General features: G+C 40.3%; 1 protein-coding gene across 1 annotated transcript in view; it reads left to right on the forward strand.

The window, feature by feature from the left end:
- The first annotated feature begins 236 nt into the window (after nt 1-236).
- LOC306879407 (uncharacterized protein) overlaps nt 237-17,674 on the forward strand; it is a 143,145-nt gene continuing 125,707 nt past the window's right edge. Inside the window, exon 1 of the mRNA XM_079432337.1 lies at nt 237-560. Within this exon, the coding sequence (XP_079288463.1) occupies nt 491-560 (70 nt within the window). The 5' untranslated portion in view covers nt 237-490. The remainder of the gene's footprint in view (nt 561-17,674) is intronic.

A 17,674-nucleotide genomic window follows, 5' to 3' on the forward strand; every position in this document is an offset into this window, starting at 1 on the left:
AAAACCACATGGGTTCTGATAAACAGTAGTGGTGCAAGTATAAAAACACCATGGCATCCTCTTTGCCAAACCACAACAAGCCTCTTTTTTACCTGACAATAGCAGGACAGGGGAATGTCAGACAAGGTAAAAACCAATGTATGCAGTGGAATTTAAAAACAAATGCAGATTGAAAAGAAAAGTAGGCGGGATCATTTAAAGAGAGAGCAGTGCTGGGATTGGCTCCTGTTTGGGCAACTTCCTGAATAAACCAAAACAGAGGAGAACAGCTGGGCAGGTTTTGGTCCAGAGCTGAACTGAAGAAGAAGCTGTTAAAAGACACCTCAGTGGGATTCCACTGTCTGTGTTTGTCCTGGACAGAGCGTCTGGATGTAATCTGCCGCGTGAGGGAGGAAGGGGCATTTCAGAAAGGAAGAGAGAAAGTGAAACTGTTAGGAAATTCAAAAGTTCTTGGGAGGAGTCACAAGAAACAACAACTTCACTGAGAAGAATGATGGAGAAAGGATATGAGATTCTCTCAAATAACACGCATACTAATACTGTCAGTGTTAATATCACAGGTATGTAGAGTCTTCATGGTTCATTAGTTTTTTACTTTTTCCCATCTGTTCTAAAGTTTTACTGTCTGTTCTGGGAAAAACTAAGATTTAAACTTTATATGAGTTTAAATGAGCATTCTGGGCAGAACATCATGTTAATTCAACTTGCAGGTAAAACAGCACCACTGAATTCTCTGTACGAATATATGTCCAAAGTCAAAACACAGAGGCATTTGCAGGAAATGCAATGACCTCACTGCTAAACAAAAGTGCAGATGTACATAGTGTGAACAAGCATCCTGTGTCATTCAGCAAACTTAGCACATACTTGTGCCTTGTGCCTGGACTACTTTTCATTTTCTAGGGTGTGAAGAGACCAACATTTTTGTGTTTTTGTCATTAGCTGAAACTTAAAATATACATAAAAAATGTTTTCAGTAATTGAAATAAACCTGAAATAACAAGGTAAAAATATTGGTTGAAGAATTTAACTTGACAGAGAGACAGGGAGACAGAGGTAAATAAAATGTTGATTTGGTAGCTAACTGAAATAAAGAAATTTAAGTTGAAGTACTGAAAATGCAAAACTAAAACTGAAATGAATTAATCTATATAAAATATTTTACAATTAGAAATATATTGTTAAAAATATTAAAAAAAAAAAGATATATGACTAGAAAACAAAATACCTAAAACTTGAACTAAAATGAAAACTGAATAAATGTATATAAAAAAAAAAAATTAACTGCCTACGCACAAAATCTTTACCTGTCACACAATTTCTGAAACCAGAAACTCAAGCACCAGAACCACACACCAAAACTGCAAAACATAACACACAATTCTCTATGTAACGCAAAAAATCTAACATGAATTAATATTATGGCAAAGGTGTTTGGAAATGTTTGCTTTTGAGATGTGTTTGTGATATTTTGAATGAAGTGATTCATTTTGCAAGAGGTGTGAGGCATTTTGCTTTTTTTGTGTGCAATTCTTGGATTTGTGTGTAAAGTTTAAAAAAAAAGAGGCAAAGTTTTGAAAATGTGTGTAGGCAGCTGAAAAAAAAGGATTGTATATAAATAATGCTGCAATAATACTGCACCGCTCACAATACAAAATTATGAAAATTTCATACCTTCATTAGGATTTCCATTTAAAATAACTTTTCACAAGGTGTCAAATTTAATTATTTTGCATTTCCTTCTGTCAGTGATAGCTATGCTCATGGTAGCAAACGTCTAATTATATTTGTGTTTAATAATATTTTTTTAAAGTGTAATATGTACAAAGAGTGAAAACATTTTATTTTACAAATCACTAGGTGAAGCAGAAAAGGTTGTCTTGGCACCAGCAGAAAGCTTCTATAACTACAAAACCAAATTATTATGTGTAATAGATCCCCACATGCTCAAAAATCACAGCTTTGGGGTGTGAAATATGATGAAATTTCGAACATCATGAATATCATTAATGTTAATGCTTAGACTGATTGCGCTAGCTTATCTAAGCCTGCTAATCCATAGCCAGTGAAAACCATATCAATTGCAAATCAAATCAATTCTCTAATTATTAGCTTGACTGCTAAACATTGTAATGAAAGCCTTAATTAAGAGAAACATTGAAAGATGACTGAGACTCTTCCACTCATGCAAGGGGAAATTACAGATGCATCCATATCATTTTGTCTATTTATTTATTTTTATTCAAGAGCCTGTATTTGATTCTCCTCATTTAAATATGTTTTCTTTTAAGGTGAAGTAAACTAGCTGGAACTTTCAGAATCTTGTGTATTTTCCTCACCTCAAATTTGACTTGAATGTGATGTGAAATTATGTTTTTATCATAGATTACTCAAACAGAACTCACTTGAGCAACAACCTTCCTTTTGAGATTTTACGTTCTCTTTGCCCTGGGGTCAAATATTTTATTGTTTGCAAATATATCTCTTGTGCTCTGGCTCAGAGCTTCCTGAACTAATGTCCTGGGACTATCACTCAATGATGCTCCACCATTTTTGTTACAATGTTCTTCCTGTGTAGGTTGTTCCCTATTGAAAGCGTAACTGGAAATTACATTCTTTGGCAATGTGTTGTCTACATTTTGCAACTCGCGTTGTTCTTGATCCATGACGCTGTGGTTTTATTCTCCAAGATTTGAAATAAATGAACAGGATTGCTAAATCTGTGTTGCAAGAAAAAGTTCTCTTGTAAATTGAAAGCTCAACTTTTTTTCTAACAGAGTGACCTCTAAAGTCATTTATTATGAAACGAACATGCTGTTTGACCAAAATGTCATTGTCTGATGTCACCACTGTGAGAGTCGCAAATAGTAGGCCTTTGAAAAGGGTACATTTCACTTTTAAGATGTATAAGAGGCATTTTTCAGAGGCTGATTTTGTGTCAGCACAGAGAGGGAATTTTGACAGAGATGGCACATTTTTAGACACAAGATGAATGTAGCCATATGGTGGAGGTCCGGACCCGTGTTTGGGAGGTTTTGCTGGCCATGGTGTTTTTTTTCTTTTTGTGCTTTTTTGCCTCCTGCTCTCGCCAGATGGGCTGTCACACAAGCAATTCCTCACCCACGGTCGCCTAATTTGCCATTATTCTTTCTCTAATGGGGCCATTAACAACATCACTGATAATTGAATCGAAAGTTTCCCTCGATTGGGCCGTTTTGGGGTTTTAATGGCGAATAGGGCACATCTGAGACTGTTTTTGCAAGTTTCAATCTCAAGGTGCTTCCTTTCGATTTGACCAAATCGATAACACAAACGATTGCAGACTGTTGGGCTACTGGTCTTCAGTAGTTCATATATTTGAAAGAATGAAAATATACCATCACACAGTGAAAATACATACAGTATGCAACAGAATGACATATAATTGTAGAATGTTGAACGTTAAAAGAATCAGAACTTTTTTGTCAAATCAATGCAGGGAACATAATATAAATATGACATAGACTTGTTTATCATTTAAAAACTTTAAAATCAATATGTAAATTATGTTTTTAAATGAACAGCATTTAAATGCAAATGTCAATAAAATAGTAGCCAACTGAAGATAATTCTAAGATGTTTCAAGCTAAAGATAATTTATTTGATGAATAATCGGTTTAACATTTATTAGTTTTAAAATTAATTTATAAAATCAATATCTGCCGATATTGTAATATCTGCCCAATGGAGATGTTTCAGTTTAGGTTATTCAAGATAGTTCAGTTGATGATTAATTTATTTAACATTTTTAGTTTTAAAAGTAGTTATAAAACTATATACATTCTGCATAGTTAATCAGAAATTAACAGGCTAACTTACAGCTTCTTAAATTATTTATTTGTTTAATTATTTTTTTAATTGTTCAGTGGCTGAAAATCTAAAAACTCTCTACTGTCAAAACGACACCTACCCTGCAAGTGGAAAATATGTTTATGCGTAAGCTTAAGGAGGGGGTGACGTCTTTTGACAGTTTGCTTGGGTAGTCCAAAACCTTCCAACCACAGAAAGCTCTAGCTGTATCTACTTAGAAACTTACACTGTTTGTTTTTCCCTTTCCATTGGTAACAAATTGTCACTGGCCTAAAAGAAACACCAAAATGCTTGAAAGAGTTGTCTCTTTGCAGTCATGAATATTCGACACTTTTGACAAAACGTATCGCGGTTCTTTCAGCTGGGCACATAAAGTATGGAAAGGAACATCAAAACGGAGTGTTCAACATGGTAGCATATCTCTTTCTCCCTCTCTGCTCGTGTAATACAAACAGAGTAACAGCACTGACATTCATCGGGAAGTTTTGTTCCCTGTCACAAGGTGTTTGGAGACTGACTTCATCCAGTTAGTTCATTGCTAACCTTGTATTATGAGGCTACACATACAGAGACTGAGACAGTTGACAGTTAATTATAGGAGCCATGGATCGCTGTAGACATGTTTGTCAGCTGTATGCCGATTGACTCGCAACTTGTTTATTTTTCAATGCTGCTCCATTGTTTTCTGGAGCTGCTTAGATGAGTCTATTTTGCAACGTGTGAGAAGGGCCCCGGGGCTTGCCATAATGATGGTAATAAGAGAATGCATCCTGAACTGTGGGGTGGAAGAGAGACAGAGAGAGAGAGAGAGAGAGAGTGAGGGAGGATAACTGCATTGTTTGGGGAGAGGAAATAATTGGTGAAGGTGACCTGATATGTTCATGAGTGAATTACCCACAGTCCTCCTCTCATTTAACCTGCGATGTTGTACCACCTCTGCACTTCATTCTGTTCTGTATCTGCAGTTTTACTGTGACATGCAGCATTGGCTTGAGAATTCACCATAGCATATAGAAAAAAGTGCTGGGCATTTGTTTTCAAACATACAGCAAATGTTCTATTCACATTTAGTGCAGCTGAATAGGGCAGTGGAAAGCGAACAAACTGAAGCGCTCATCACATGTGAAAATGTATTTTTAATTCGGAATTCAATACAGAGGCCCTTAAAATCAATTTTAATTTAATTTTAATTATTCTAACTAATTCGTATACAAGCATCACTGCAATTTGTGAAATACAGAGAGTGAGAGAAGAATGTGTTTAATTCAAACAGAGTGATAGAGACAAACTGAGAGGCAGATAGAGGTAATGAAGGAGACAGAGTGTGATGGTTGTAAATGCTGAGACAGACAGAGGAGTGTCAGTCAACTCTGCTGTGATGGAGACCAGGGAGACTTTTTAAACACCGTATGTACTCAAACTTCTGCTGGTTTGGAGCCGTTGCTGCATTTTTTTTTTTCGTACTCTCAGAATTCTTGGATGGAGTTAAATAACGTTTTGTACATCTGAAATATAAATATATAATCAAATGACCCTGGACCACAAAACCAGTCATAAGTCGCATGGATATATTTGAAACAATAACCAAAAATACATATGGGTCAAAATTATCGATTTTTCTTTTAAGCAAAAAAATCATTAGGATATTAACTAAATATCATGTCCCATGAAGATAATTTGTAAATGTCCTACCGTAATTATATCAAAACTTAATTTTTGGTTAGTAATTTGCATTGCTAAGAACTTCATTTGGACATAATTTGTATTATATATGGATATATAACCATTATATAATATTTTAAATTAAAAATAGGGCTTTTATTTTAATACAAACAAATTTTACACTAAAATAGTTTATATTTATTTATATGAACTTTTATTAAATAATTGTTTTTATTTTTCTTTTTTTTATTAAAATTGTATAGTATAGTGTAGAATAAGCATATTAATCTATATACATTGATATACAGTGATATTAGAGGCTGTAATTGCTGCCAAATGTGCTTCAACTAAATACTGAGTCTGAATACGCATGCAATATGATATTTCAGTGTTATTACAGATATGGTTTGTATTTCCCAAACGCCAACTATGGTCGCAAGTTCTGTTGGACTCTGTCGGTAACGATGGAACTTGCGACTATATTTGCTTTTGGGAAACTCACCCCTGGTTTTTGCCTTGTCATTATGTTATATATTATACATTATGGAGTGATGGAATGTAGATTGATGTGGGGAAGAAATACACATTTTGCAACATAATATAAATCTAAAAACTGAATCCACTGAATATTGATTAAAAAATAAAATAAAATATATACAAATAAATAAATAAAACTATTATTCATTAATTAGTCACAATCCAGTTTAACCAGGCTCTATCTGTTCTGGTATTGCACTCCTCGGTGCATATTTAAATTATGTCTTTGTCATTATTTTCAGCACAGACATCCTGTCACGGTTCATAGAATCACGGTCTCATCCTTGCTTGTCAGTTGTGGTGTGTGGCGTGAGTGGGTGTGTCCAAGCTCGTGATCACTGGCTGATCTGCCCCAGCTGTGGCTCATTATTGGGTCTATTTCAAGTCAAGTCAAGTCTGCGTTATTGTCAATTCTTCCACATGTACGGCACATACATACAGAGAATTGAAATTGCGTTACTCTCAGACCCTTGGTGGATACAGTTAACATTAAACACGTTCAAATACAGATAATACAGTTTAAACATATGTACATACAACTATACAGCTATACAAATAAGGACATTGTAGAAAAAAATAAAGAAATAGATAAAGTGGCATAAGGCGCATGGCAGTTAAATAAAACAAAAACTGTGCAGATATATGTGTAGTGCAAAAAGAGCTTGTCAGTCTGTTAAACTGACAGGAGAACAGTCTTTTTTGAGACTATCCGAGGAGGTAGTTTGCAGTCAATGCTGGATGAGGTAGTGATCAGTCCAATGCTGCACAAGTAACAGGTGCTGGTCACAGTTTGTAAGTTAGTGGGGGTGGCAGGTCCTGGGGGTGTGGGGTCTCATAGTGTCAGAGTTCAGTGTTGTATGGGGTAAAAAGAGGGGAGCGGGGGCAACGATGGGAGGGAGTTCAGCTTCCTGACAGCCTGATGTATGAAGCTGTCCTTCAGTCTGCTGGTCCTCGCCTGGAGACACCGCAGTCTCCTCCCTGATGGCAGCAGACTGAAGAAGCTGTGTGTCGGGTGGGTGGGATCACCTGCAATGCGGAGGGCTTTGCGGGTGAGACAGGTGCTGTAAATGTCCTGGAGGGAGGGGAGAGAGCAACAGCTGAGGATGCCCGCTGCGCCACTTCCCCCGTCTGCTCCCCCAGTTCCTCTTAACAGCGTGACTCAATGCGAGCCGCGGCTGCCAACACCGGAGGCATACAACGGTGAGCCTAACCTGTGTCGAGCTGTTCTTGTAAAATGTTCAATGTTTTTCTCCCTGCAACCGCTGACTTTTGCCACAGAGGAGTCCAAGGTGGCATTAGTTTTCACCCTGCTGTCTGGGAAGGCGGCTTTATGGGGGACGGCGTTGTGGGAGAATCATCATTCTCGCTGTTCCTCGTTCCACGCACTTTCTGAGGAGATGATGAGAGTCTTCGATCGCGCGGTAGTTGGGCGTGATGCGCGACTGGCGTCCGAGTGCAAGTGGAACGAGGAGGCGCAGATCTATGGCTGCATAGATCCTGCATGGGTTGGCTGACTGGGTCCAGAGGGAGATATTCGTCATGGGATTGCCTAACAGCTTGGATGGACTGATTGACTTAGCTCTCCGTGTAGATTCACGGTTACAGCAACGTGACCAGCGATCTCATCATCAGCTGTTGCCAGTATTTCCTGAATATTCTCCTGTCGAGTCTGGACGTACGGTCAACCAATTTTCCAACAGCGAACCCATGCAGGTTGGTAGAGCTCGGCTTTCTTGGGAGGAGAGAGAGCGTCGACGAGCTAGAGGATTGTGTTTATACTGTGGTGCGTTGGTGCACTTCCTGGCAGAATGCCCAGTAAAAGCGCAAGCCTGACAGTAGAATTGAGGTTACTGTCAGGTGGAGTATCGTTGAATCAATCCTCAACCACCACGCTCCTCCCGATAAGACTGCAATGGGCGGTCGGAAGACATGACGGTTCGGCTTTGCTGGATTCGGGGGCAGAAGGAAACCTTATGGACCGAACTCTGGTGCATCGGCTTCATATTCCTACAATCTCGCTCCGTCACAAGATCTCTGTCAGTGCACTAATGGACAATCTCTTCCCAACATCACTCACTCCAGTATACCAGTTACACTCGTCACGTCAGGTAATCATACAAAGACTATTGAGTTTTTATTGACTGACTCACCTATGGCTCCAGTGGTGCTGGGACATCCCTGGCTCATCCGACACAACCCTACAGTGAATTGGAGCCAGAGTTCTGTCTCTGCGTGGAGCGAGAACTGTTATGCTTGTCTTGTGACTGCCTGTTCTCCTGTGTCTTTTGTTTCGTTGCGGGATGAGGCGGTGAATCTGGCAAATGTGCCCGAGGAGTATCTTGACCTGAAGGAAGTGTTTAGTAAGTCCAGGGCTGCTTCTCTTCCTCCACATCGTCCCTATGACTGTGCCATAGATCTAGTTCCAGGTACGTCTCCGCCTAAGGGCAGGTTATACTCGCTTTCGGTTCCTGAAAGGGAGGCCATAGAGAAATATATTTCTGATTCTCTAGCAGCGGGGATCATTTGCGCTTCTTCTCCAGCGGGGGCAGGTTTTTTCTTTGTTGCGAAGAAGGATGGCTCTCTGCGACCTTGTATTGATTACCGGGGCTTGAACAACATCACGGTAAAGAATACTTATCCTTTGCCACTGATGTCTTCTGCGTTCGAAGAGTTTGCAGGGAGCATCCATCTTCACCAAATTAGATTTACGTAACGCCTATCATTTGGATCTCATAAGGAAGGGGGGGTGAGTGGAAAACTGCTTTTAAGGCGAGACACGGCAGGCAAAAACATCGTTTTTTTTTTATTGGTCAATTTTGAGATTTTTGGATATTTGTCTTCAATAACATGTCTTCTTTCAGACTTGTGGTGAAAAAAAGTCCGAAATACACATTTAGGTCTTTATTTTACTGCACTTTGTCTGTTTGCGTCTGTAGATTTCTCATAAATTCAACAAAAGTTGGCGTTCTTAATCAACATGCTGCTCCACGATCTCTGCCTGCACCCAGTCATCACATATACTGCTGGAAAGCTCTCTCTCTTCTCTACAATGCTGTCGGATCCAAATATGGTCATTTCCTTTTTATTAGCAACCAATCGTGAAAGTAAAAGAGGGGATTTAACTCTAAATGCGCGATCTCATTGGCTGAAGACAATTTCTGACAACGTGATTCGTTCAGAATCGTCACATGACATGGTATGCGTTGACGCTTCCTTGTTTGGTTAAGCTTTCCGCGGGATCTTTTGAGTGAATTAATGAAAATGACTTCGCGTCAATCATCGAAAAGAGTACAGCAGTAGTCACTTGCAAGGGGGAAAAGGAAAATTAGTGATGGATTACCCAGTGAAATGCCCGCCTCGGGAAGCGCATCTGAACGTAAGCTGTCGATGGGACGTTTAGAATTTCTAATGTCAGAAATAGCCCAATACGTGTGGCTGTTACCACCTTCTAACATATTATAACATTACTGTAACAATATTTGTTTGTATGGATTAAATATTTATTTATAAGATTTATAAGAATAGAATAAAGTGCCATCTCATTCATTATGTTGTGGTGGTCAGTTTTACTTTTACAGTACAGATTTCTGTGTGCTGTATCTATAAAAACAAAACAAATGAACAGTTATTGATACAATACACATTTCATTTTAGCGGCATAAATTGAGAGAGGTCTTGAGTCACTTCACAGGACCAGGGAGCAGGTCAGGCAGGCCTATGCAGATATTGATGCAGATGTGGCAGAGTTGCTGAGAGAGGATGCAGATGCGGTGATAAATATCAGTGTGTCTTTTGATGGCACTTGGCAGAAAAGAGGGTTCACATCACACTATGGGATAGGGGTGTGCATCGATATTTTTACGGGACTGGTGATCGACTTTGAGGTTATATCCTCCTATTGCCATGCTTGTGCCCTTAAAGAAGCTGCCAGGCATGAGGGAAAGATTACAGATGAGGAAATTGACAGCTGGAGAGAAACGCATGACTGTGCACAAAATTTGAGGGGCTCAAGCAAGGCAATGGAGCAGGAGGCAGCGAAGAGGATGTGGGCCAGGTCTGTGAGTCGCCACCAGCTGAGATGCATTCAGATGCTGTCAGATGGGGACAGTGCTGCATTCAGGGAGGTGGTATCCCTCAACCCATACCCTGGGCATGAGGTAGTAAAATTAGAATGTATCAACCATGCCCATAAGCGTATGGGCACAGCACTATGAAAATTAAGTGCTGAACGCAAATTGGGGGGGGAGGGTCTGGGAAAATTAACGGCCAAAAAATGTAAAACATTACAAAATTATTACAGGGGGGCAATTTTAAATAACCAGGGTTCCATAGAGAAAATGAAAAATGAGATATGGGCTGGTCTCCTCCATAGCATGTCCTGTGACGAAGTCCCCTTGCACACCAGGTGCAACCTGTCCAGGTGTTGGTATAGGAGAGCGGAGGAAAATGGAGAAACTCCAGAGAGCCACAGGCTCCATGCAGGAAACTTTTTGTCTCGGGAGGTGGGCCAGAAGCTGATACCTGTATACCACCGCATGTCAAGTGACAGCCTGCTGCAGCGCATGCAGCATGGTGGCACTCAAAATGCGAATGAGTGCCTCAACTCCGTCATTTGGGCCCGCTGTCCAAAAACAGTGTTTGTAGGTAAGAGTAGAGTTGAGGCAGCTGCAAGTATGGCCATTTCAACTTTTAATGAGGGGGCCTCTGCCATGCTTGCCATTATGGATAAGCTTTGGCTGGAAAGCACTGCCGTTACCGTCACCACCATCAGGGAAACCGACATGCTCAGGATCACAAAAGCTGAATCCATCCAGTCTGAGAGTGTAAAACGTTGCAGAAAGACTCTGAGCACAGCTAAAAAGCTGAAAAGGCATCAGCTAGAGAGAGGTGAGGGGCCTACATATGGTGCAGGCATGGAGAGCTAGGCTTTCACCCCTCATGGGTGAACTTTGTGTTCCGATGGACATAGATGACTAGAGTTGCAGTTCTGATGATAAGTTTGTGTCTGTATTTGTGCTTCTCTGTGGTTAGTTGAAGGTCTTATTTGGCAATGTTGTTTTATTCAGTTGTCATTGTTCATGGTCTACATTGTTATAAACAATTACTTGGCCAGTTGTTTTGCTTGTTAGCAATGTTTTCATATAAAAATGTGTGGATTTTTACAATATAAATCTTTAAAGCCTGTTTTCTCAAAATGACTTTTCTCTCATACTCCAAGTCCGAAATCTCCACTTCAGTAGCACCTGTATACACCAAACTTTCCAGTCTTGTACCTAGTTATATTATGAAGACAATTACAGAGGGATTTGTAAATATATTATTCCTAGCCTGATTTATATAACATTTTATTCCAAAAAACATGGCGAAAATACATTTTTTAAGGCTATTGACAGTATATTCTGATTTACAGGATAACAAAAGTAGATATCCATAAATCCCTCTGTAATTTTTTTCCCATCTAATATGTGAACACAATGAAAAAAGAATTTTGAACCTGGCTTTATCCAATTCTGAGATTTCGGTTTTTAAAATATATGCAAATTAGCGCATATTTAATTAGATAATGACTAATTTGCATATTTAAACATAAAATTACAGAAACTTTGTAATACATTTTTTTCTCATCTTAATGTAGGTAATCAACTGGGAAAGTTTCATGGTGATATCTGCTAGTTAAAAAATTTACCCTATTCACCTGTAGTGTCTCGCCTTAATACCCCCAGGGGGCACTTTGAGTATCGGGTCATGCCGTTTAGGTTGTCCAACTTTCCCGCAGTTTTCCAAGCACTCGTCAATGACGTGTTGATAGACATGGTAGATCAGTTCATATATGTTTACCTGGATGACATATATATATTTTTTTTCTTCGTCTCTTCAGGAACATGTGCAGCACGTTAGGCGAGTGCTCCAGAGGCTGCTTGAGAATGGGCTTTTTGTCAAGGCGGAGAAGTGCGCGTTTCATGCACATTCGGTTCCTTTTTTAGGGTACATTGTCTCGGTCGAGGGAGTTCGCATGGACCCCGATAAGGTTAAGGCTGTGGTGGATTGGCCAATTCTTGATTCCCGTAAGGCCCTGCAGAGGTTTCTGGGGGTCGCCAATTTCTACCGACGTTTCATTCGTAATTTCAGCCAACTAGTCGCTCCTCTGAAGACGTTCAGGTGGTCCAGTGCAGCTGAGGCTGCATTTGCCAAATTGAAACGCCTCTTTGTTTTGGCGTCCATTCTGATTGCCCCTGATTCCACACGTCAGTTTGGGGTGGAGGTCAACGCGTCAGAGGCGGGGGTAGGCGTGGTGCTGTCCCATCGTGCTTCCTCGGACGATAAAGTGCATCCCTGCGCTTTTTTCTCCCATTGATTGTCCTCTGCAGAACGTAACTACGACATTGGTAACAGAGTTGTTAGCGGTGAAGTTAGCATTGGAGGAATGGCGTCACTGGTTAGAAGGGTCGGGGGTACCTTTTGTTGTCTGGACCGATCATAAGAACTTAGAATACATCAGATCCGCTAAACGCCTCAACTCCTGGCAGGCTCGGTGGGCACTTTTTTTCGGTCGTTTTGATTTTTCACTGTCGTACCGCCCAGGCTCCAAGAACATCAAACCTGATGCGCTGTCTCGTATTTTTGATCTTTCCGAGCGCCCGTTGTCTCCCGAGTGCATACTACCTGAGAGACTCTTTGTCTCCATGCTCATTCGTGCTGGAGGGGTTATGGTCCGATGTTACTCAGTGGGGCCATGGTTCCAATGTGGCTTGCCATCCAGGAATTGGGCACACTAGGTTTCTAGTTAAACAACGGTTCAGGTGGCCCTCCATGGCTCGCGACATTCGGGATTTTGATTTGGCCTGCTCGGTCTTTGCTCGTGGACTTCCAATCGAACCGCAGAGGGGTTACTTCAACCGCTGTCTGTCCCTTCGAGACCCTGGTCCCACATTGCGTTAGATTTCGTTACAATCGGAGGGGACGCGGATTCCAGTATTTGGTGGACTGGGAAGGTTACGGTCCGGAGGAGAGAAGTTGGGTTCCTGCCAGGGACATTCTGGATCACTCCCTTATTGATGATTGCAATCTACGGGTAAGGTTGGCTGGGAGCGCCAGGGGGCACTCCTAGGAGGTGGGGTACTGTCACGGTTCATAGAATCACGGTCTCATCCTTGCTTGTCTGTTGTGGTGTGTGGCGTGAGTGGGTGTGTCCAAGCTCGTGATCACGGGCTGATCTGCCCTAGCTGTGGCTCATTATTGGGTCTATTTAAGATCAGCTAACATTCCTCTCATTGTCAGATCCTCAGAGATTCTCGGTGTTCCTATTCTGCCACTATATCTGTTTTCTGGTGTGTTCCGGTCTCTGCCCTGGAAGATTCCACTGCTGGACTTGGCTGCCCATTGCGTCCCTGCATCCGGTTTCCATCCACAATGTGCACGAGCTCCGCCCTGACTAGTGACTTTGTTTGTTCTCTCAATAAACTGTTGTATATCCGCAATTGAATCCTTTCTCTTGATTTCATAACACATCCCTCCTTTCTGTGTGAATTATTATAGACTGTACCATATTCACAAAACTCTTTGCATTTTCTTAGCAAAATTAATGCGGTGATATTATGGTAAATGTATTTGTATCCAGATGACAATATAGTCAAGACACTTTCTGTACAGTCCCAGTAATGTATGGCATATTATGGTAGTCGGCAGATTCCTCTAAATGATTTATAAATTTAAATGAACATTTTTTTTGGTTTTATGGGCATGTTTGTGCTGTTAGCTGATTTACATAATTCCTTTAGTCAATGGTGTGCTAAAACACACAGAGGAAATAAACCATGCCAACAGTGCAATTCATTCTTTGTCAATATCCTCCTCGCACTGTCACACACTTAAAATCTCCTATCATCCTTTCATAAAGGCTGCTGTGGCATCTCATGTTTAACACACACACACACACACACACACATATATACACACAATCAACCACAAATGACCACCATAAGGGAAATAACAGTCTAAAATGTAATTAAATGGATCTGGTGCCCAGCAAGGGTCTATATGCAGGACCTGAGGCTAAAGTGCTCATCTAGAACTGAGCTGAGAGAGACAGCAGGCCCTGAGACAGCGCTTTATGAGAGCTTGAGACGAGTGCTCTGATGACAGGTTGTCTCCCACGGAGGTAACAGAGCCATGGGTTCAGGTTTGGGCTTCAAAGCTCCTGGTTTAAGCTGATAATCGAAAGGCATGTGAGCTGGAAAATGTACGTCTGAATCAAAGACTTGATTACTATTATAGCAGAGGCCCTTCAGGCTAGAGGTGAAGATGATGGTAGCTTGCTTTCTGACACCTTTTATGCCCATTAGATGTTCGGTTACATCAGAGTCAGGGCTGTGGGCAGTCATTTGGCGAACACTCCAGGGGCGTATATTGTGTGTGTGTGTGTCTTTTTACAGTATAATGCATTTAAATTGTGGAATAAATAGCATATTTGTATTATAATTAGCAATAATTTTAATACAAATGAGCATGAAAACTATGTAAACTACCATGCAAATTCATGTGTGTTTTAAAGAAAGTAATACTTTTATTCAGCATCAAATTCAAAATAAGTGACAGTAAAGAATTTTACAATGTTACAAAAAATTTCAAAAACGGTTCTCTACAAAAATAAAAGCAAAAATGTTTTCAGCATTGATAATAAGAAATGTTTCTTGAGCACCAAATCAGCATATTTTTGTTATATATATACATATATTTATTTAGTATTAAGTAGTGCTTCAAAATGGTACATTTCAAAATGAAAAAAAAAACTAAGAAAGCTTTATAAACCCTTCACATAGCATTTCATTTCACTTCTATACCCATTAAGTTGTCTCAAAAGGCACATATCAGACCACCCCATCACTGTGAGGTAATTTAATTTTACAAATTTAGATTTGCTTCTCATATTTGCTAAGGACCCACCAGGCCTCCATTTCGCCCTAAATTCTGTTCCATCTCCTGTCACATTCAGTGTTATAAAACAGCTGAAAAACAAACCTCAAATATTTACTCTGAGCTCAGTTATGTTCATTTCTGTCCTCACCATATATTATATGATCATACCACGGAAAATACGCTCAAATTTCAAGAAAGGCTTTGTTGGTAATTTTGAGGATTAAAGTGATGATAGAAGACAGCAAAGAAGAAATATAGAGCATATTGGTCGCACACAATCATGATTCCCTGAGGGACAATCTTTGCCTTTATTACATCTCTGGACTCTCTATGTTATTTTCTCTCTCATTCTCTCTCTCACACACACTCAATCTCTGTGTTACTTAATCTGTGCCACAACACACATGGAATTTGTGAGACATGGACAGGGCTTTGCAAGGGCCTTCTTTTTCTCTCTCTCACCGTGTGTGTGTTTGTATGTTTATTTTCTTGAAAAGCTGATGAAAAACCTATAGCTCTTCCCTGGCCTTGTTGCTGTGTAGTCACATTTTAGTTGAAGTGAATTGGTATGGAGAGCCAATAAAGAAAACATGTTTTTCTGCACACTCATTTGAGGACAGGAAATGAGAAGAAATGACTGGAAAAAAACAGAGTGCTAAAAAGCAGCAGTTCTGCCCAGTCTGTTTCAGAGTATGTGTAGAAACTTCTTTTAGACACCATGATGAGATCAGTTTAAGGCGGCGAGGGGAGGAGGGGTTGAAGGAATATTTCGCAATCAAGGAATCCCCAGGCTGGAACTGCCTGAGGAGAATTGAACCCTGCTGCTTCCCTCAAACACCACTTTAATATTAGCAGGATAAATTATATCTGAATGCTATAACAATTTATAACAATATCCTATTTTTTTTGCACGTTTGCATGTATATATACACAGTATATATATAATCTGAAAGGATATATGCAAAAATAGGATACATATATATAAACTTAGGGGCTGATGAAGCTGATGAAAAACCTATTATGGTTAGAGAGTCGGACTCGTAATCCAAAGGTTCCGAGTTTGAGTCTCAGGTCCGGCAGGAATTGTAGGTGGGGTGAGTGAATGTCCAGCGCTCTCTCCACCCTCAATACCACGACTGAGGTGCCCTTGAGCAAGGCACCGAACCCCCAATAGCTCCCTGGGATCTGCAGCATAAATGGCTGCCCACTGCTCTGGGTGTGTGTTCACGGTGTGTGTGTGTATTCACTGCTGTGTGTGTGCACTTTGGATGGGTTAAATGCAGAGCACAAATTCTGAGTATGGGTCACCATACTTGGCTGTATGTCACGTCACTTTCATATATATATATATATATATACGGTGAGAGTGTGTGTGTGTTTGTGTATATTTATATATATATATATATATATATATACGATGAGTGTGTGTGTGTGTGCATGTTTATGTGGTTTATGAGGACACAAATTTGTATATTGACATGGGTATGACAGAGGTATTACAATATGAAGGTGCTTTATGAGGACACTGCCTATGTCCCCGTAATTCAAAAGGCTTAAAAAACATACTAAATGGTGTTTTTTTGAAAATCTAAATATGCACAAAGTTTCCTGTGAGGGCTACGTTTAGGTGTAGGGTTGGTGTAGGGCAATAGCACACACAGTTTGTTCAGTATAAAAACCATTACGCCTATGGAGAGTCCCCATAAACCACAAAAACCAACATGTGTGTGTGTGTGTGTGTGTGTGTGTATATATATATATATATATATATATATATATATATATATATATATATATATATATATATATACGTATACATACATACACTCACCGCCCACTTTATTAGGTACACCTGTTCAATTGCTTGGTAACACGCACAACCATCTCTAGAGTTTACAGAGAATGGTCCGAAAAAGAGAAAATATCCAGTGAGCGGCAGTTGTGTGGATGAAAATGCCTTGTTGATGTCAGAGGTCAGAGGAGAATGGGCAGACTGGTTAGAGATGATAGAAAGGCAACAGTAACTCAAATAACCACTCGTTACAACCAAGGTATGCAGAATACCATCTCTGAACCCAGAAGCAGATGGGCTACAGCAGCAGAAGATCACACCGGGTGCTGCTCCTGTCAGCTAAGAACAGGAAACGGAGGCTACAATTCGCACAGGCTCACCAAAATTGGACAATAGAAGATTGGAAAAACGTTGCCTGGTCTGATGAGTCTCGATTTCTGCTGCGACATTCAGATGCTGGGGTCAGAATACATGAAAGCATGGATCCATCCTGCCTTGTCTCAACGGTTCAGGCTGGTGGTGGTGGTGTAATGGTGTGGGGGATATTTTCTTGGCACACTTTGGACCCCTTAGTAACAATTGAGCATCGTTTAAACGCCACAGCCTACCTGAGTATTGTTGCTGACCATGTCCATCCCTTTATGACTACATTGTACCCATCTTCTGATGGCTACTTCCAGCAGGATAATGCACCATGTCACAAAGAGTGATCTCTCAATCATCTCAGACTGGTTTCTTGAACATGACAATGAGTTCACTTTACTCAGATGGCCTCCACAGTCACCAGATCTCAATCCAATAGAGCACCTTTGGGATGTGGTGGAACGGGAGATTCGCATCATTGACGTGCAGCCGACAAATCTGAAGCAACTGCGTGATGCTATCATGTCAATATGGACCAAAATCTCTGAGGAATTT

This window comes from Barbus barbus (assembly GCF_936440315.1).
Source record: "Barbus barbus genome assembly, chromosome: 13".
Classification (NCBI taxonomy): domain Eukaryota; kingdom Metazoa; phylum Chordata; class Actinopteri; order Cypriniformes; family Cyprinidae; genus Barbus; species Barbus barbus.